The sequence below is a fragment of the Balaenoptera borealis genome (assembly GCF_965194805.1).
Source record: "Balaenoptera borealis genome assembly, contig: HAP1_SCAFFOLD_1226, whole genome shotgun sequence".
NCBI classification, from domain to species: domain Eukaryota; kingdom Metazoa; phylum Chordata; class Mammalia; order Artiodactyla; family Balaenopteridae; genus Balaenoptera; species Balaenoptera borealis.
The window spans coordinates 58,079-79,582 of NW_028122990.1; the positions used below are offsets into that span (position 1 = coordinate 58,079).

At 47.1% G+C, this 21,504-nt stretch overlaps 1 protein-coding gene across 1 annotated transcript in view; it reads left to right on the forward strand.

Moving 5' to 3' along the window:
- Positions 1 to 1,824: 1,824 nt before the first annotated feature.
- Positions 1,825 to 21,504, forward strand: part of LOC309621936 (uncharacterized protein) — a gene marked incomplete at its 5' end in the record, with an annotated part of 133,747 nt that continues 114,067 nt past the window's right edge. Inside the window, 6 exon segments of the mRNA XM_082409208.1 lie at positions 1,825 to 2,439; positions 2,445 to 2,651; positions 2,655 to 2,986; positions 5,299 to 5,480; positions 12,257 to 12,394; positions 20,840 to 20,977. Coding sequence (XP_082265334.1) covers positions 1,825 to 2,439; positions 2,445 to 2,651; positions 2,655 to 2,986; positions 5,299 to 5,480; positions 12,257 to 12,394; positions 20,840 to 20,977 — 1,612 coding nt within the window.

The following is a 21,504-nucleotide window of genomic DNA, read 5'->3' on the forward strand; positions in this document are numbered from 1 at the left end:
TTGCACTTCACTTTATTGTACCTTGCAGATAATGCTTTTTTTTTTTTTTTTTTTTTTTTTTTTTTTTTTACAAATTGAAGGTTTGTGGCAACCCTGTGTCAAGCAGCTCTACTGGTGGTGCCATTTTTCCAACAGCATTTGCTCACTTCGTGTCTCTATGTCATGTTTTGGTAAGTCTCACAATATTTCAAACTTTTTCACTATTATACTTGTTACATGATCTGTGATCAGTGATCTTTGATGTTACTATTGCAAAAAGATTACAGCTTGCTGAAGGCTCAGATGATGGGTAGCATTCTTAAAGTCTACTTTCAAATTAAGATATGTACTTTTTTTAGACATAATGCTATTGCACACTTAATAGACTACAGTATAGCATAAACATAACTTGTACATGCACTGGGAAACCAAACAACTCGTGTGACTTGCTTTCTTATGATATTCTCCTTATTGTGGTGTCTGGGACCAAAGCCATATCTCCATAATAATATGCCTGCACTAGGTAGGCACAGGCCATCACTCCTGCTGCAACGAGCAAACAAACTTGAATAAAAGATCATCGAGCTAAGGAAGCAATCAAGAAACAATATCAACTAATATGCTAGAGAGGGACATTTAGAGATTTGGAGCAGGGGTTTGGTGTAGGGAGACATACTCCACTGGAAAAGAGAAATCACCATATCTTTTGATGAACTCATTTGCTGGCATGATGGAGTGAAATCTAGCAGAATGTCAAGCCGATTTCCCCCACAGGACATTTCCTTAGTGTCAGGGTGGTATAGGATGATGGGGGACTGAGCCAAGAAAGCAGAGTGAAATTTCCTGCACAGTCATGGCACTAACAAACCAAATCCCGCTAGATAAAGGGGCCTGTGACAATCATTAGGTCTCCTCTTCAAGACATTTGCCAGTTTTTGAACCTATATAAAGCAGGAAGCTAAATACCTAATGCCTGAGGGAGAGAACTTTCCAAAGTGAGGAATTAGAGACCTACCAGACTCACAGTAAAAACCCAGAAGTGCCATCCCCAAGAAGGGGGCTGAGTCAGAAAAAGTGAAGTCATCTGCAATGTTTCAGTGTTTATGAGACAAATTTTCACTGAGAAAGTGTAACGGCAACAAATACATAGCTGGTCTCTCCTTACATTTGCCATACTCTGAAGCTGTGAGAACTGAGAGCCTAAAGAGCTGAATTCAAACATCTGAAAGACTGAAGTCAATAACTGACTGTATTTATTGAAGAATCAAAGACCTGTCAGGCTCACAGCAAAAATCCAGGGAGGCCACAAATTAGGAAAAATCATAGGTAGGATGAGACAACTAAAGCTCCAACCCAGTTCTGACCTAGTAAAATTCCTGAAATGACTGAAATGATCAGCCACTCTGATTAACAGAGAAAAGGGTAAATCTTCTCTGGTGCAAAGTAATAGCATCTTCAGTCTCTATGAATTTTTTATTCACCACGTCCAGCACACAATCAAAAATTATGAAATTCCTGAAGCAGGAAAAAGTGACTAAAACTTAAGACAAAAAAAAAAACAAAAAAAAAAAACCAAGAAAAATTGATTTAGAGGGAATTCAGATTCTGGAGTTAGCACAGAACTTTAAAATGACTATATTGAGAGTAAAAGATGGGGATTAATAGATTAAAATATGGAGAATCTCAACAGAAAATTGGAATCAATTTTAAAAAATCAAATACAGATAAATGAAAAATAAGAAAACTGATCCCCAGCAGACCTTAGGGAATACTAGAAGAAATTTTTTTGGGCTGAAGTAAAATGGCCCAACATAGAACAGAGCTGGGCTCTCGGTCCCATATTGAACTCGAGTTGGAAGAGGCGAGTCCGGTCTCAAAACGGAGGTAAAACCGCCGCCCGGTCGCCCCCAGCCCGACTCCGGCCGCCGCCGCCGCCGGGGGGAGGAGGGCCATGATCCAAAGGAACCAGAACAGTTGAGAAAACTGTTTATTGGTGGTCTGAGCTTTGAAACTACAGACGATAGCTTAAGAGAACATTTTGAGAAATGGGGCACACTTACAGATTGTGTGGTGATGAGAGACCCCCAGACAAACCGTTCCAGGGGCTTTGGTTTTGTGACTTACTCTTGGGTTGAAGAGGTGGATGCAGCAATGTGTGCTCGACCACACAAGGTTGATGGGCGTGTAGTGGAACCAAAGAGAGCTGTTTCTAGAGAGGATTCTGTAAAGCCTGGTGCCCGTCTAACAGTGAAGAAAATTTTTGTTGGTGGTATTAAAGAAGATACAGAAGAATGTAATTCGAGAGACTACTTTGAAAAGTATGGCAAGATTGAAACCATAGGAGTTATGGAAGACAGGCAGAGTGGAAAAAAGAGAGGATTTGCTTTTGTAACTTTTGATGATCATGATACAGTTGATAAAATTGTTGTTCAGAAATACCACACTATTAATGGGCATAATTGTAAGTGAAAAAGGCCCTTTCTAAACAAGAAATGCAATCTGCTGGATCACAGAGAGGTCGTGGAGGTGGATCTGGCAACTTTATGGGTCGTGGAGGAAACTTTGGAGGTGGTGGAGGTAACTTTGGCCGTGGTGGAAACTTTGGTGGAAGAGGAGGCTATGGTGGTGGAGGTGGTGGCAGCAGAGGTAGTTATGGAGGAGGTGATGGTGGATAAAACGGATTTGGAGGCGACGGTGGTAACGATGGTGGTGGTCCTGGTTACAGTAGTAGAGGAGGCTATGGTGGTGGTGGACCAGGATATGGAAACCAAGATGGTGGATATGGTGGCGGTGGTGGAGGATATGATGCTTACAATGAAGGAGGAAATTTTGGAGGTAACTATGGTGGTGGTGGTGGGAGCTATAATGATTTTGGAAATTATAGTGGACAACAGCAATCAAATTATGGACCCATGAAGGGGGGCAGTTTTGGTGGAAGAAGCTCGGGAAGTCCCTATGGTGGTGGTTATGGATCTGGTGGTGGAAGTGGTGGATATGGTAGCAGAAGGTTCTCAAAACTCAGAAGAAAAGGGCTACAGTTCTTAGCAGGAGAGAGAGCGAGGAGTTGTCAGGAAAGCTGCAGGTTACTTTGAGACAGTCGTCCCAAATGCATTAGAGGAACTGTAAAAACCTGCCGCAGAAGGAACGATGATCCATAGTCAGAAAAGTTACTGCAGCTTAAACAGGAAACCCTTCTTGTTCAGGACTGTCCTAGCCACAGTTTGCAAAAAGTGCAGCTATTGATTCATGCAACGGAGGGTCAATTAGATGTACATTCCTGAGGTCTTTTATCTGTTGTAGCTTTGTCTTTTTCTTTTCATTACATCAGGTATATTGCCCTGTAAATTGTGGTAGTGGTACCAGGAATAAAAAATTAAGGAATTTTAAACTTTTCAATATTTGTGTAGTTCAGTTTTTCTACATTTTAGTACAGAAACTTTAACAAAATGCAGTTTTGAAGGTGTTTCCTTGTGAGTTAACAAGTAAAGAAGATCATTGTTCATTAATATTTTGTATGAATTTTGCTAAAGTTAACTGTAAAGAAACACCTGCTGACTTGCAGTTTAAGGGGATCTATTCTCCCCATTTCCAAACCATGAAATGAATGGGCTCTGACATGTGGAGAGAATAGATATTTGTATGTTTGCAATGTGTGTTTTAGATAATAGAATTGGGTATTTAAATTAGCATATTTGTGAATTTAATAGCTTTAAGATTTACTTCAAATGAAAAATCTCAGAATTCAAAAAAAAAAAAACAAAAGAACAGAGCTGGGAGCGCGATTGGCGCTGCCTGCGGGGGAGGAGCGCCGCCGCCGCCGCGAGCTGGGAGCTCGATTGGCGCTCCCTGCGGGGGAGGAGCGCCGCCGCCGCCGCCGCCGCGAGCTGGGAGCTCGACTGGCGCTCCCTGCGGGGGAGGAGCGCCGCCGTCGCCGCCGCGAGCCGGGAGCTCGATTGTCGCTGCCTGCGGGGGAGGAGCGCCGCCGCCGCGAGCTGGGAGCTCGCTTGGCACTGCCTGCGGGGGAGGAGCGCCGCCGCCGCCGCCGCCGCCGCGAGCTGGATTGGCGCTGCCTGCGGGGGAGGAGCGCCGCCGCGGCCGCCGCCGCGAGCTGGGAGCTCGTTTGGCGCTGCCTGCGGGGGAGGAGCGCCGCCGCCGCCGCCGCCGCGAGCTGGGAGCTCCATTGGCGCTGCCTGCGGGGGAGGAGCGCCGCCGCCGCCGCCGCCGCCGCCGCCGCCGCCGCCGCCGCGAGCTGGGAGCTCGACTGGCGCTCCCTGCGGGGGAGGAGCGCCGCCGCCGCCGCCGCCGCGAGCTGGGAGCTCGATTGGCGCTGCCTGTGGGGGAGGAGCGCCGCCGCCGTCGCCGCCGCGAGCTGGGAGCCGCTGCCTGCGGGGGAGGAGCGCCGCCGCCGCGAGCTGGGAGCTCGCTTGGCACTGCCTGCGGGGGAGGAGCGCCGCCGCCGCCGCCGCCGCCGCCGCGAGCTGGATTGGCGCTGCCTGCGGGGGAGGAGCGCCGCCGCCGCCGCCGCCGCGAGCTGGGAGCTCGTTTGGCGCTGCCTGCGGGGGAGGAGCGCCGCCGCCGCCGCCGCGAACTGGGAGCTCGATTGGCGCTGCCCTGCGGGGGAGGAGCGCCGCCGCCGCCGCCGCCGCCGCCGCCGCCGCCACGAGCTGGGAGCTCGATTGGCGCTGCCTGCGGGGGAGGAGCGCCGCCGCCGCGAGCTGGGAGCTCGATTGGCGCTGCCTGCGTGGGAGGAGCGCCGCCGCCGTCGCCGCCGCGAGCTGGGAGCTCGGTTGGCGCTGCCTGCGGGGGAGGAGCGCCGCCGCCGCCGCCGCGAGCTGGGAGCTCGACTGGCGCTCCCTGCGGGGGAGGAGCGCCGCCGTCGCCGCCGCGAGCCGGGAGCTCGATTGTCGCTGCCTGCGGGGGAGGAGCGCCGCCGCCGCGAGCTGGGAGCTCGCTTGGCACTGCCTGCGGGGGAGGAGCGCCGCCGCCGCCGCCGCCGCCGCGAGCTGGATTGGCGCTGCTTGCGGGGGAGGAGCGCCGCCGCCGCCGCCGCCGCGAGCTGGGAGCTCGATTGGCGCTGCCTGCGGGGGAGGAGCGCCGCCGCCGTCGCCGCCGCGAGCTGGGAGCTCGATTGGCGCTGCCTGCGTGGGAGGAGCGCCGCCGCCGTCGCCGCCGCGAGCTGGGAGCTCGATTGGCGCTGCCTGCGTGGGAGGAGCGCCGCCGCCGTCGCCGCCGCGAGCTGGGAGCTCGATTGGCGCTGCCTGCGTGGGAGGAGCGCCGCCGCCGCCGCCGCCCCCGCCGTCGCAGTCGTCGTGAGTGAAGAAGCGCCTCGGTGACGCCTGGTGAGGGCCCTCGCCGACGCCTGGGCTTACCTGCCGCCCGGCCAGCTCCGCTCGTTTCCCGTCCCCCGCGGCCCGGCGCGGGGCAGGCCTGCCAGGGCCATGGAGGACGAGGTGGTCCGCATTGCCAAGAAGATGGACAAGATGGTGCAGAAGAAAAACGCGGTGAGCGCGGCGGGCGGCGCGGGCCGGAGGGAGGCCGGGCGGCGGGCGGGGGCCAGTCGGCCTGAGGGGGCTCCCGGCCCGCGGTGAGCGCGGCGGGTGCTGCGAGACGGCGGCGAGGCCCGCGCTCTGGGGAGGGGTTCCTGGGGAGGGGGGAGCTTCGTGTCCCGCGGCCGCGTCCCGGGCAGGGGTTCTGGGGGGCGTCCTGTCCCGCAGCTGCGTCCCGGGCAGGGGTCTGGGGGGCGTCCTGTCCCGCAGCTGCGTCCCGGGCAGGGGTTCTGGGGGGCGTCCTGTCCCGCGGCCGCGTCCCGGGGAGGGGGTCCTGGGGGGGTCCCGGGGAGGGCGTCCGGTCCCGCGGCCACCGGCGCTGGGATCCGCCCTGGGCGCCCGAGGCCCCTCGTGATTAGCGCAGCCCGGTAAACTCTATGGAGGCATCCTCCTCATTATTTTAAACGTGACGGTGGTAAAGCCTCGCTGGTTTAGCTGAAGAGTGCAGAGAGCCCTCCCTGTTTGAAAGAATTGGTTCTCTTTCCCGGGCTCATTGGCCAGCAGCGAGAAAACAACATCAAACAGAGGTTTGTGATCAGTTTTAGACATGAAACTGTTCAAGCAAAACGTGAATTTCCTGGATCTTATTTTTGAGGAAGGCTGAACATTCCCTTGATTGTCTCAACTCCCCTGCATGTTTGCTTAGCAATTAAAAAAGGTGAACTACGCCAGTGTACTTGGCAAGTTGCTAAACTTTTTGGAAAAAGTGGATCTTGTTAGGCCGCGGAGTGCGGGGAGCTGTGTTTAAGGCATTGCCGCCGACGAGGCTGTGCTGCCGGCTGGATTTGGACACATGTCGTTGCTGGTCCTCTCAGTGGTTTACAGTTGCTACCGGTGGCGTTTTCTGTCACTGATAACGTGTGCACGTGAACGTGGTCTCTTGCGGTTTGTATGAGGTGCTCCAGTTTCTGCATTTCTTTCCACCTGTGTGGGCCACTCTCAGTCCCTTGCTTCCGAGTCGTCTGTATTTTCAGCTAAACTTCTGAAATTCTAAGTCCAACGAATGTGAAGGAGAGAAGGGCTGCTCTGATTTGCACAGCACTTTGGAGTTACAAAGCGTTTGTGCAGAATTCTTTGGGGACTCACGACAGCTGTGTTGCATTCATTTTACAGAATAAGAAACTGAGTCAGACCAAGCAGTTCACCTCCTTAAATGAAGTGTGCGTTGTGGATTAAGCCAGGACCCGAGTTTTCTGCTGGGCAGCATGCAGAAGTAGTGTTAAACACCGAATTCTTAAGACTTCAGACTTGGTGTGCGCCTCTTTTCCTTTAACAGGTGCATTGCCCGGCGTGTAATTTCATACCCTGTTCATCTGTCTTTGCAATTTTGGCTTTTTAAAGGATTTCCTGTTTGTTTTCTGTTGCAGACGTTGCCGGTGCCATTTATTGTTTCTGTTGATACAGGCCTTTCATTCCTCACTGCAAGTGATGAGTTCTGTATATTTGATTGGCTGAACGTTTCTGTTATTCTGTTTAAACTGGCAAGTTTTTTTTCTTTGCCTAGAGAACCCTAGACTCCCCTAGTAGAAGCTGGCTCCTAGGGAAAAAGGCCGTTTCTTGGGTAATTTTTTTCTCGAACTCAGGCTATAAAATGTGTACCTTTTAATCATCTAGTGCACTAGGTGTTTTTGTTTGTTTCCTTTCCTTGAAATAGACGTTTCCTAGAAATGAGGAATTCCTTAGTGAGCAAGTATGGAGAAGACCAGTTTGTATTTATCTGCAGTTCTCAAATTATAAACATATAATGCGTCAGCAGGAGAATGAGGATAAGCTCCACAGATGATCCTCAAGTCTCACTTTTCTTTTCAAATCTTATATTTCTAGTAGTACAGAACTTTACCAATATAAAAACTTGCCCCCCCCGCCCCCCAAAAAAAAGAACACAACTGCAGGAAAGAACAAAGAGCACTTAAAGTGTGTGTGTGTCTAATATATACATGTACATATACCCAGGTACATACACCTTTATATTTATATGTTATTTTGTAAATAAGTGACAATAATAATGTCTTGTGGAGATGTAGAACAGAAGTATACAACGAAAGCACAAACAGCAGGAGGGGCAAATGGAGTTAAACTGTTCAACCTCCATGGGATGGTTCCATGGAGGAGGCAGAGAGGGGGATGGGATCCTCGAAGAGCTGCTGAAGACCTTGCATTTTTTGCAGATCTCTTTAGAATGCTACTTGCATATTGTGCTCTCACTGAATGCACCTGGCTGAGCTATGGCACATTAGCACGGTAAACATTTGTCAGATTTGCCCTAGTCAGAAAATTTTCTATACCTGCCATCCTGCTTGGCACTTAAAAAAAAATTTTTTTTTTTTAAGCTCTCTATGATATAGGGATGATGGGTGAAGAAGGTAGGCTGCAGGGTAATATGTAGTATGTATGATCCCATTTTGATACAGTAAACAGAAAGTATTAAATGCATGCCTGTTTGTATGAGCAGTGAGTTTGCATGGTTATCTCAAGAGGGAGGGAATGGGACGGGTAGAGAAAGAGACTGACCACAGACTATTGTTTTACTTGTTACAAGAGGCATGTGTTGCCTTCATTTCTGATTAAACTTTTTGTGTCCAGATTATTGTAGGTTTACATGCAGTTGTAAGAAATAATAGTGCGATAGCTCCTGTGTGTCCTTTACCCAGTTTTCCCCAATGGTAACATCTTACAGAATCATAGTATACTGTCACAACCTGGGTATTGCCATTGACACAGTCAAGATAGAGAACATTTCCATCCCACAGGATCTCTCCTGATGCCATTTTATAGCCACTGCTGCTCCCCCACTCCCCACCAAATCATAGTGATCTGATAGTGCAGTGGATAAAGTTGCAATTAAAGTTTTTGTGCAGATGATCAAGGGAAAATACCCCCTGGGGAAGATGGCCCATCTCCCACTCCCCCGGCCCTATCTGTCCCTGGCAACCTGTCATTTCAAGAATGTTATGTGGGACTTCCCTGGTGGCGCAGCGGTTAAGAATCTGCCTGCCATTGCAGGGGACATGGGTTTGATCCCTTGTCCGGGAAGATCCCACATGCCGCGGAGCAGCTAAGCCCATGCGCCACAACGACTGAGCCTGCGCTTTAGAGCCCGGGAGCCACAACTACTGAGCCCACGTGCCACAACTACTGAAGCCCGCGTGCCTAGAGCCCGTGCTCTGCAACAAGAGAAGCCACCGCAGCGAGAAGCCCGCACACTGCAACAAAGAGTAGCCCCCGCTCGCCGCAACTAGAGAAAGCCCACACGCAGCAACGAAGACCCAACGCAGCCAAAAATAAAATAAATTAACTAATTAATTAAAAAAAAAGAATGTTATGTGAATAAAATCATATAGTGTGTAACCTTTTTTTTTTTTTAAGTAAAAAAAATTTTTTTTTGGCTGCGCTGCCGGTTGTGCGATCTTAGTTCCCCGACCAAGGATTGAACCCAGCCCAGGTAGTGAAAGTGCTGAGTGCTAAACACTGGACCGCCAGGGAATTCCCAGTATGCAACCTTTTGGATTGGCCTTTTTCAATCAGTGTAATTCCCTGGAGAGTCATCCAAATTGCATGAATCAACAGTGCTCCTCTTTTTTAAAAAAAATATTTATTTATTTATTTATTTGGCTGTGCGGGTCTTTAGTTGCAGCATGCGGGATCTAGTTCCCTGACCAGGGATGGAACCTGGGCCCCCTGCATTGAGAGTGCAGAGTCTTAACCGCTGGAACACCAGAGAGGTCCCAGTGCCGCTTTCTTTTTAATTGCTGAGTAGTATTCCATGGTTTGGCTGTACTTCAGTTTGTTTAATCACTTGCCCATTGAAGAACATCTGAGTTTTTTTCCCATTTCCTGACTATTACTGATAGAGATGCTGTGGACATTTGTGTACCTTTTTTTGTGCGAACATGCGTTCTCTGGGATAAATGCCGTAGGGTATGTGTTGCTTTTTTTGTTTTTTTTCCGGCTACGCTGTGCCACATGTGGGATCTTGGTTCCCCAATCAGGGATCGAGCCCGTGCCCCCTGCATTGGGAGCTTGGAGTCTTAACCACTGGACTGCCAGGGAAATTCCTGTATTGCTCCCCCCGCCCCACTTGATTGATTGATTGGTTGATTGGCTGTATTGGGTCTTAGTTGCGGCACGCGGGACCTTCGTTAAGGCATGTGGGATCTTTATTGTCGTTGCGGCGCACGGGCTCTTCGTTGCAGCATGAGAGCTTCTCTCTAGTTGTGGCGTGCGGGTTTTCTCTCTCTAGTTGTGGCACGTGGGCTCTGTAGTTGTGGCGTGCAGGCTCCAGAGCGCGTGGGCTCTGTAGTTTGCTGCACGTGGGCTACCTCATTGAGGTGTGCGAGCTCAGTAGTTTGGTGCGAGGGCTTAGTTGCCCCGCGGCATGTGGGATCTTAGTTCCCCGACCGGGAATCGAACCCGCGTCCCCTGCATTGCAGGACGGATTCTTTACCACTGAACCACCAGGGAAGTCCCTGTATTGCTTTTTTAAATTCAAAAAAAAAAAAAAGGAAAAGCAATTAGAGGTGAAACAACTAATTATATGATGGCCTTTCAAAGTACATATTCAAACCCTACATTCTTGGTGTACATAAGTTATTTATGTTGATTTGTGGTGTTTAGCTCTAGCAACAAGGCAATAATAATAACGCTGTAGTTTTCCTTGTTTCTTTCAACTGATGATCTGTGTATTTATTACAAATATTAATTAACACTCACAAGCTACCAGGAGGCAAGTAATGGTTAGCGCTGGTGTGGTTAACTCCTTTATAGATAGGGAGGTTGAGGCATGGGTATTGTGGAATTTGCCATGTTGAGGCATGGGTATTGTGGAATTTGCCTAAGGTTATATAGCACTGTGTTCTGACTCAGATTCATTCAGATTTATTCCTTCCCTTTCTGTCTCCTGAATTAACGCTTTGTAATTTTGACCTAGGTGTGAGGACACGAAAAGGGTTTTTTTCTGTATCTGAGGTTTAGTGCTTGTTTTATAGAAGCAATATAGTATAGTGGTTAGAGTAGGCACTTTAGCATCTGAGTTTTGTTTTTTTCTTAAGTCTTTAATGAATTTGTTACAATATTGCTTCTGTTTTATGTTTTGCACATGCCGGAAAGGTAATAGGCCTTGGCCCCTGGGCCTGGGCTTCGTCTCTTGTGCTGTCTCCTGTCCCTGTTGCCCCCGCGCGCTGGCCCGTCCGCGCTGTGCCAGGGGGTATTGGTCGTCTCGCGGCTCAGTTCACAGTAGCTGAAAGGGACTGTGTGTGATGGTCTCATTTCTGCCCATCGTTTTCAAAGGGAGGCTCTGGCCATTGCTCCTCGGGTAAAATGCAGAGGGAGTGCTTTTTAAGATGGGACTGTCAGTGTTGGGGACACTCCTTAATTACCAAAACGGAATCCCCTTCAGTTCCTCCAGCTGTGTTGTTTTGGCACAGAAGATGTGAGTAATAGGAACTGGAGCTAAGTTGGAGTGAAAAAACGCACCGGTCCCGCCGAATTTTCCATCGAAACAGTTGATTTGTGTTGTCTGTAGGAATTCTAAAGGGCGTACCGTTGCTTCCTAACCGGAGTCATTTGAGAGATCTACCTCTGTACGTTCAAATGATTAATTTTGAGACTTTGCTCATGTGTGCAGTAAACCCTTTAATTCCCTAAGACCTTCCTTTCCTCCATCTCCTACCCCATTAAGCCCGCTTCAGTTCATCTCCTGAATTTCTTTGGAATCTGTCAGCTCTCCCTCAACACCCTAATACTGAACTTGCCTGTGTGTTGTGATTAGGTCCTAACTGGTGTCCATATATCTTGTTTCCTTCCAATCCATTCTTCACACAAAAAACCTTCAAAGCAAGTTGGAACATTGCTCATAAACATCGCTCACAAGCATTGTTTTGAGAATAGAAAACACAGTGTTGGCCTTTAAGACTCTGCGTGGTCTAGAATCCTCTCTGCTTTAGCCCCATCTTGTGCCACTTTTGCCCTCACTTTCTATGCTTCAGATACACTGAATTAACCTTAGTTCTCACTCATCTGACAGAAGTCAGTTCAGATACTATTTTTCACTGTGATTCCTAGCATTAAGGAATTTGATTATCAGGTTTTGTATGAGGACTATTTCATCAGGGGTACAGAAGTTCTGGCCATCTCTGGTTTTGGATATCCCTTATTTGTTGAGACCTTTGCGTTGTTTGGTTGCCTTTTGTCTGTTTTCCAGATGGGAAAACAGGAACAAGGGAAGTATAGGTTATTACTAGGTGGGGTTGAACAAGTGGAGCAGCAAACTGCAAAGCAGAAAGAAGAGGGACGTACTATAGAGGGATATGACTTCCATTTTCAAGGCGCCTGCATCCTGTGCAGGGCGACAGCCTAACATAAAATGTGCCTAACAACAAATATATTGACTTCTTACTAAAAATCTCCAGTTCATAGAACCGAGGGGTTTGTACCTTCTCCTTTAAAAGTGATAGTCCTGGGACTTCCCCGGTGGTCCCGTGGTGAAGACTCTGCGCTTCCAATGCAGCAGGCGTGGGTTCAATCCCTGGTTGGGGAGCTAAGATCCCACATGCTGCGCAGCCAAAGAAATTTTTTTCAAACGTTATACTCCTGTATTATTGGCTTTAGTGGTTTAGATTTTGTTTTACTGTTAAGAAGATTTCAGTTTATTTACCGGGAACAAACAACACATAATGTAAAAATAGTTTCCCAGAAACGATTTCCATCATTCTCTTCCTCCCTTTCTCCCGCAGACTGGTGTTTCACCTTGACAAGTTCTCTGTCATTCCATAGGAAAGCTGTCTGGCTTGGAGGTTGCAATCCCAGGGAATTTTTCATCAGCGGGGAAGTCTCCATCACTACAGAGGAATCAAGGGAGAAGTCAGTCCCTGGTAAGTGAGATGCTCCCCCTAAACACCAACACAGCAGTCGTGTACCTTTCAAGGGGTTCAGGGGCAAGATGGGCAAGGCATTTCTACTAACTCTTCTTAAGGATCACGGACAGTGCCCTATGCTACGAGGTAAGCGGTGACTGCTGTAGTTCTTACTGGTGATCCTTTCCTGTCACTGATTCTCGGCTTTCTTTGTATTTCATAGGACTGTTGTCAGTCCAATACAAAATGAGTCTTATTTTTAAAAACCTGAAATGTTTTACAGAGCCTAGCATTCTCATATAGGGTCCTTTCCATTCTCCCCACTTTCCCGAGAGGCCAAGAACACTTCACACCATGAACTAGGAGAGGGGGTAGAGCCCTTTCTGATGAAATACATCAACAAAGACAGAGTCTTAGCCTGCTTGCTCTCTGGACAGGATCTCGGACCACAAGGTCTTCAATCCTGGTATAAATGAAGGAAGTGAGGACAGTTCAACTGGCACTCTGATAACAAGAGTTCTGAAACACCTTCCAAAGAGACTATAGCAGTAGATGAGGGAAGGGAGTGCTACAGTGTGGCAGTACAGGGGGAATGATCGGCTACAGCAGTGAAAAGTGTGGTACCGATTGGTGTGCTCTCGGGGTTCTTGTACATGTAGCATAGATGACCTCTGCAGTGGCCCTCCCACCTTCCCACCTGCATTAGGTGTTCTTTTTTTTTGTAATTTATGTTTATGTATTTATTTACTGTTTGAACTTATTTATTCTACGTATTTATTTTTTTGGCTGCACTGGGTCTCTCATTGCTGTGCACGGGCTTTCTCTAGTTGGCGGCTAGCGGGGGCTACTCTCGGTTGCGGTGTGCGGGCATCTCATCGCGGTGGCTTCTCTTGTTGCGGAGCATGGGCTGTAGGCACGTGGGCTTCGGTAGTTGAGGCTCACGGGCTCTAGAATGCAGGCTCCGTCGTTGTGGCACATGCGCTTAGTTGCTGCACGGCATGTGGGATCTTCGCAGACCAGGGCTCGAACCCGTGTCCCCTGCATTGGCAGGCGCCACCAGGGAAGCCCTAGGTGTTCTCATATAGAGTCTAAAAACAGAGAGCACTGAGAGAAGGTAGTGGTTATTAAAGGCTCAGGATCTAAATTCTACCGGCCTCTACACCCCTTCCCAGCTGTCGATTTGACCCCATTTTTGAATGCCGACCTCATTCTTCAACTTTCTCTGGCGTTTGTTATACTCACCTTGAAAACTTGTTTCTGTGATGCGTTGAGCAGACACAGGGTGGCAGACTGCAGAGGTGGAAGCTGGTGGTCGGATATTTGTGGGCTGAATCTCCTTCAGTCCCATTCCCATTTCTGGTTGCCCAGAGGCCCGACTTCCTGTGTATGACGCCGAGCCGTAGGATTGCGGGCAGGAGCCAAGTTCTCCATACAGTAAAGACCCCAGTGTGCCTTGGTTATAGTAATATACCTGGCTCCCTTCCTGGCAGGGAAGTGGCAGGCGGCTCTGCCCCTGATTTGGAATCTGAGATGGTGTTCCCTGAGCAAGGCTGGCAGAAAGCGATGGATGTAGAGGGACCATGTTCTTGGCGTCTGAAGTTTTATCATACTGGGCTGCCAGAGACATGGAGGAGGCAGCTGTGTGGCGGTCAGTGAGTGCCAGAGTAAAGTCTCCGAGTGAAGAAGAATTCTTTTCAGTGCTTGCTGTGATGTCCCACTCAAGAACACCTGGATAGGAAGCAGCTGAAGTGGAGATCTGGCTGTGGTCAGTAACTCCAGATAACATAGTCGTGCTAGAATGTTGGTAAAGGTAGGCACTACCCATGAGTGTCTGGAAAGGGGTACCAGTAGCCGATGCCGAACTGACGGCAGGGGCAGAGACTCTGGAGAAGTTGCAGACACTTCGTGTTAGGGAAGTTGCATTGCTCACCACAGGAGGAGAATGCTGCAGAGAATTTAGAGTTCCAAGTAGAGATGGATGTTGGAAATTTTCTGTAAGAACAAGAGGGTCATGAAAAACTCAGGGAGGTTGAGAAATTCTCACTACGTTTGAGGAACGGCATCATCTGAAGGTTCTTGCTATCAGGACACCTCTACTATCACTACTTCCTGAGAAACCCAAAATCAGACAGTTGATGATGGCTGTAAGGACTGAGCAGTTTTCCACTCTTCTCTATTAACTGCCTGTGCTCCCATCTTGGGCACAGACGGGCAGAAGAGCCAAGTGGTGTGGTTCAGAGATTGTTCTCTAGGCTGGAAGCAACCTTCTCCCTGCCCTGTCTTTCCCTTCAGCCTGCACTCGTATTGACTTCTATGCTATTTCCTAGACTGGAAGCATTTTAGAACTAGGAGGCCCTTAGAGAACTTCGATGTTCTCAGTCTCATTTCGTGAGTAAGGAAACTGAGGCTCAGAGAGGTCGGGTTGACTTGTTCAAGTTCTCTCATTATGTTAGTATCATTACCAGGTTTCAGAACCTAAGTATCCTGACTTCCTTGCCAGGACTCCACTCTGAGCATGATACTGCCAGAAAGCAGGAGAAATAGAACTTATAATATAGGCATTTTTTTTGTCCATTAGAAAACAGTACGGCTATTACCATTGTCGTCTTCAGTGTCTCCCTTTGCTTGTGCAGTTCCCACGCTATTACCTAGAGGTGACGTACAGCTCAGTCCAACTGGTGAATTGAAAGAGTCATTTTTGCCCTCTTCAAGCCTGGTTTCTCTTCCTACCTCAAAATGATTACCCGAAAGTGGATTTCTTAAGTGCTTTTGGAAAGGGAAGAGTTATCTGATTACTTCAGATTCCTCACCTGTAAAGTGGTTATAACACCACCACCAATAATAATAGCAGTAATAATTAATAGATGAATAAGCTGATCTGTTGCGTATGATTTATATGGAGGAAGATACAATAAGTTCTAGAAAGACAAAGAAAAATCATGACAAGCATATTACGTTAACGAAAAAGAAATCCATAGATATTAATGAAAACTGGGGTATGTGGCAAGTATCGAAGCCTAATGAATTTACTAACAAATGGCATTCTGTACCATCCATGCAATATTATGAAAGTGAATTTTGCCCACTCTAGTTTAGTGGATACTATTAACCAGAAGACACGATGGAGGTGATAGAGGTGAATGAATTCCTAGCCAATGCATACAGACAGAGAAGGTATGTCAGTAAAAAATGCATAACAAGCAACAGAATGCAATAAATGTGCATGTATAGGTAGCCACAACACATATAGACAAGTATTTCAATGAAAACCGGTACGAAGCAGACAGCAAAATAATAAGTGTAAAAGAGTTTCATTATTGTGCTCCTTCATATTTTTACCCAGCAAGTAAGAGGTATTAAGCCTAGGAGAAATATATATTTCAATGAATATAGCTTATATAATAAGCAGAAAGGAAGCTTAAAATGTATCAGGAAGGTTTTTGGATTTATCCTAGAACTTAGATTAGAATCATCTTCAGCATCCAAGAAGATGGCATCCCAAAACCTCAAAAAACCATCATGCCTAGAATCCAATTAAAAAAGATTTTCAAATGTAAGAAAATCCACAGGACTCCACAATATGGTTTTCGATAAACGTGGATGTTTGTTTGTTTTGTTTCTTTGGCCGCGCCGCGTGGCCCTGGCCGTGAAAGCACCGAGTCCTAAGCACTGGACCGCCAGGGAATTCCCTAAGTGGGGGGAATTAGAGATGTGGGGCTTGACTTTTTCTTCTTCTTCTTCTTCTTCGGTAGCTAAGATCTACAAGCGAACGATGGCTGTTGATCAATGTGCTCTCTGTGTTAGGAAGGAAATAACTGTAAAAATGAAAAGCAGCCTTGCCTTAGAACCTACATATCACACCAAGGAAAATAGTCCTTCTGATTCAATTTAGAAGATATCACTTAAAATGTTGAATTGGTGAAATGTCTACCTAGTTTAAAAATTAGAAAGAATAAAACACTGAAAAGCAGCCCCCTAGATAACCACTGTGGTTGCTTGTTTATAGGAGGCATCATTTCTAAAACGTATTTCTAAAATGTTTATATTCAAAACTGTCAAGTGGCCAACTGTATTCAGAGAGGCAATAAAAGAAAGAAAACGGAGTATGACTTTTCTGATAAGCTGCCTTTCCCGGTGATCCCCTGTTCTGGCCTTACTTTCCTTCTTAAGTCTGTTAATGTAAGGGTTTGCTACCATCAACTTGGTTTTGCCCTGCTCTGAGCAGGTTTCCCTCTGTGCTGTTTCTGCTTTAATTGAAAATCTTTGGTTCCCATCAGCATTCCATTGCAAACTCCGTTTTTCTTGAGAGCTCCTCTATGCTTTCCCTCTTCATTCTTACATTTTCTCCCATCTCTTGGTGCCTGTTGGCCTGTGCTAATGAAAACCGTCCTAAACTTCCTTACGCTCGACTCTGTGCCTCCCTGTAGAGCCCAGTACTCTCCATCCTCTCTCCCTATTCTCTCTTTTCAACTAGTCGAAATCCTAGTGGAGGGAGACCATTAGAGATGAAACATCTTGGTATATATTGCTAGTTTTCTATGTCCCCTGGCTTTTCTGTGTTTCTGTTGAAACACTCTTGAGAAGTGTCTGATTTCGTTTTCTACATGGGTACCCTTTAAGGCTCAATACTGGAAAAGAAGGGGATCAGAGTGATCAACCCAATGTGGTATCCTAACGTAACAGTTAAGGAAAGCAACAGGCTTTGTGAGACAGCCAGTGATTTGTCCAAAGTCACACAGATAGTAAACGTCAAAGTCAAAAGTGAAATTAGGTCTCCAGACTTGTAGTTCAATACTTTCCCTCATTATTCCATGCTATTTTGAATCTCCTACTCAATTTAGGGGCAAAAGAAATCGAACGCAAAACTTTCCAAAGTTTCTTTTCTTACCTGACATGGTCAGAGAAGAGGAAGCATCCACTGCAGGTACAAGGGATGAGGAGACAACACTAGAGGATGTCTGAGTGGCTGCAGCTGAACGGCGCACGTGTCCAGTACAGAGGTCACTGGTTACTGGTCCAAACAGCTCCACGGAAACCCCAAGGCTCTACCAAGTGGTAGTAGGTTTGGGAGGAGAGTGATGTCACAAAGCAGGCAGTTGAAAGGTATGAGAGAGCCAATAGGGAGGTCCGATCCCCAACAGGAAGGCGGGCTTGGGTGAAGAGAGTGTAGGAGAGCTAAAACAACACCTGAGTTTCTGAGCTTTGGGGAGGAGGAAATCCTAGAAGACAGATTTACCTCCCCCAGGCTCTTCCATTAGGGAAATCATTGCCACATTTCTTACAGACGTTCATTAATACACTGAACTAAGAGTTACTTATATTCTACAGAGTATTCTATTTTATGTATCATATACTTAGAGCTATATAGATCTTATTTAATTAATAATCCTTAGGAAGGAAAGAGCCATCTAGTTTGAACTATTACAGTTGTTCTGAAATCAGATGTGTCTAATGAGTGAACTGATAGCAGCTTTTAAGGAGCCAAAGTAGGGATTAAGAAGCTCTCTTTGTAACTTGGTTCAAGAGTAGGGTGAAATTTCTTGAGTGTACCTTGTGGAGAATGTTGTGGTCCAAGGCTCTTCTCTTTTAGTTTCTTCTCCTTGACTCCTACCTTCCTTGGGCTGGGCTAGGCTGGGGGCCAGGTTGGACTTGCGACTTAACATTTCTCTTCCGCTTTCTCTTTTTTTTTTTTCTTCCATTATGGGCATTGCTTCGAGGACAAGCCTTGATCTTGCATTGGACGTTACTTCCTGTCAACTTCCAGCAGCAGGAGTCTTCTTTTCAGTGCTTGATGCTTCACGAAATAGACTCTGCCCGTTGGCAGCAAATACCAGAGAGCTAGGAGACAGAGCTGGTTGCAGACCTTTCCTCTTCCAGCCTTTGGTTGCAATTGTTTGGCCCATAATTTGCTAGCTCTAGTTCCTTGGGCCACACAGGTATCCTGCCATCTCCAGCTCTTGTTATATGTGAGAGACATTCTGAACACTGTCCCTTTTTCTTTGCACAGAAGTATATACAGTGTGGCAGTTACTGTAATCTCCTCCGCCTTGCAAACAGCCACTCTAGAATCTTGGACCTCTAGGACTCTCTGTCTTGCATGCTTGGGGGCAAGGCCAAGCAAAATGAAGAGGAGAATAATTAGAGAAAGAGGAGGACGTTGGTGGAGAATTGGGAGCAGGTAAGGTGAAAGGGCACAGGAGAAAAGAGATGCATGTAGACTTTTTGGTTTCTGTGGGAAACAGGTTGACACACTTGGGCCTCATTTGGTATTAACAGAACAGAGAGTTAAAGATCTAAGTAGCTAGATAGTGTGCAGCAACTGCCATGAAGTCTGTACACTGAAGAGAAGAGTCTCACATCTAGTTTTCATTTTGTTTTATGTCATAGTACCTTATTTATAGCATTCACTGGTGTGTTTGTAGAATACAGATGTTTTCAAATGCTCTGGTTTTGTCTACATGGTTATCTCCTTGTCCTGTTTGTAAGGAATCCAACATTGTAAGACATATTGCATGTTTTTCTCTTGACGATTGTTGACCTTGAAGCGTCATGAACTAACTTGAGCTGTTGGATTCTGTGGAGAAACGTTCAAAAGGGTCTGTGAAAAAGGCACTGTGGTGAGTCGCATTATGCACCCGAGCGTAAGGAGCAAGATATCTGCCACCAGCCCAGCTTGGCCTGGATTGCCTCTGTTTTAGTTCCCCTGGTTAGTGCTTTTCTCCCTAACCACTCTTGTGACTGTGATAATGTGAGTAAGGGCGGAGTTGCTAATGATCTATGTGTGAGGTAAGCTGGTTTGAGGGAGGAAATCTATGGACCTAGTCATTTTCCTTGGTGGTAAGCTTTCAGGGGTGCAGAGATGGATCTTCCTGGGGCCTTTTCTGGTCCCAGGAAGATATCGCATAGATGGGACCTCCCAAGACACACATTGAATCTTTAGGCCTGTTTTTCCTATTATGAGGTACGAGTTTCTTCACTGATGGGGATGATGCTTATCTGAGAAGAAATTGTGAAAGGTGGTGTAGTGTAGAGGTGTGGCTTAAGCTTTTAAGTTTTCCTCCAGGTTTTTCCCCTAAGCTTCCTACTTCGGACGGCCTACTTACATGATACTAGTAGGTGATGTCCGGCTAACAGCTTCCTAAATATACCTGCAAGCCAGATCAGTGTCTCTTTTCTCTGTATTCCCATGGAAATCAAGAGTCCCGCCGAATTTTCCATCGAAACAGTTGATTTGTGTTGTCTCTAGGAATTCTAAAGGGCGTACCGTTGCTTCCTAACCGGTGTCATTTGGGAGATCCGCCTCTGTACGTTCAAATGATTAATTTTGAGACTTTGCTCATGTGTGCAGTAAACCCTTGAATTCCCTAAGACCTTCCTTTCCTCCATCTCCTACCCCATTAAGCCCGCTTCAGTTCATCTCCTGAATTTCTTTGGAATCTGTCAGCCAGCTCTTCCTCAACTTCCTAATACTGAACTTGCCTGTCTGTTGCGATTAGGTCCTAACTGGTGTCCATATATCTTGTTTCCTTCCAATCCACTCTTCACACAAGAAACCTTCAAAGCAAGTTGGAACGTTGCTCATAAACATCGCTCACAAGCATTGTTTTGAGAATAGAAAACACACTGTTGGCCTTTAAGACTCTGCGTGGTCTAGAATCCTCTCTGCTTCTCTAGCCCCATCTTGTGCCACTTTTGCCCTCACTTTCTATGCTTCAGATACACTGAATTAACCTTAGTTCTCACTCATCTGACAGAAGTCAGTTCAGATACTATTTTTCACTGTGATTCCTAGCATTAAGGAATTTGATTATCAGGTTTTGTATGAGGACTATTTCATCAGGGGTACAGAAGTTCTGGCCATCTCTGGTTTTGGATATCCCTTATTTGTTGAGACCTTTGCGTTGTTTGGTTGCCTTTTGTCTGTTTTCCAGATGGGAAAACAGGAACAAGGGAAGTATAGGTTATTACTAGGTGGGGTTGAACAAGTGGAGCAGCAAACTGCAAAGCAGAAAGAAGAGGGACGTACTATAGAGGGATATGACTTCCATTCTCAAGGCGCCTGCATCCTGTGCAGGGAGACAGCCTAACATAAAATGTGCCTAAAAACAAATATATTGACTTCTTACTAAAAATCTCCAGTTCATAGAACCGAGGGGTTTGTACCTTCTCCTTTAAAAGTGATAGTCCTGGGACTTCCCCGGTGGTCCCGTGGTGAAGACTCTGCGCTTCCAATGCAGCAGGCGTGGGTTCAATCCCTGGTTGGGGAGCTAAGATCCCACATGCTGCGCAGCCAAAGAAATTTTTGTCGAACGTTATACTCCTGTATTGTTGGCTTTAGTGGTTTAGATTTTGTTGTACTGTTAAGAAGATTTCAGTTTATTTACCGGGAACAAACAACACATAATGTAAAAATAGTTTCCCAGAAACGATTTCCATCATTCTCTTCCTCCCTTTCTCCCGCAGACTGGTGTTTCACCTTGACAAGTTCTCTGTCATTCCATAGGAAAGCTGTCTGGCTTGGAGGTTGCAATCCCAGGGAATTTTTCATCAGCGGGGAAGTCTCCATCACTACAGAGGAATCAAGGGAGAAGTCAGTCCCTGGTAAGTGAGATGCTCCCCCTAAACACCAACACAGCAGTCGTGTACCTTTCAAGGGGTTCAGGGGCAAGATGGGCAAGGCATTTCTACTAACTCTTCTTAAGGATCACGGACAGTGCCCTATGCTACGAGGTAAGCGGTGACTGCTGTAGTTCTTACTGGTGATCCTTTCCTGTCACTGATTCTCGGCTTTCTTTGTATTTCATAGGACTGTTGTCAGTCCAATACAAAATGAGTCTTATTTTTAAAAACCTGAAATGTTTTACAGAGCCTAGCATTCTCATATAGGGTCCTTTCCATTCTCCCCACTTTCCCGAGAGGCCAAGAACACTTCACACCATGAACTAGGAGAGGGGGTAGAGCCCTTTCTGATGAAATACATCAACAAAGACAGAGCCTTAGCCTGCTTGCTCTCTGGACAGGATCTCGGACCACAAGGTCTTCAATCCTGGTATAAATGAAGGAAGTGAGGACAGTTCAACTGGCACTCTGATAACAAGAGTTCGGAAACACCTTCCGAAGAGACTATA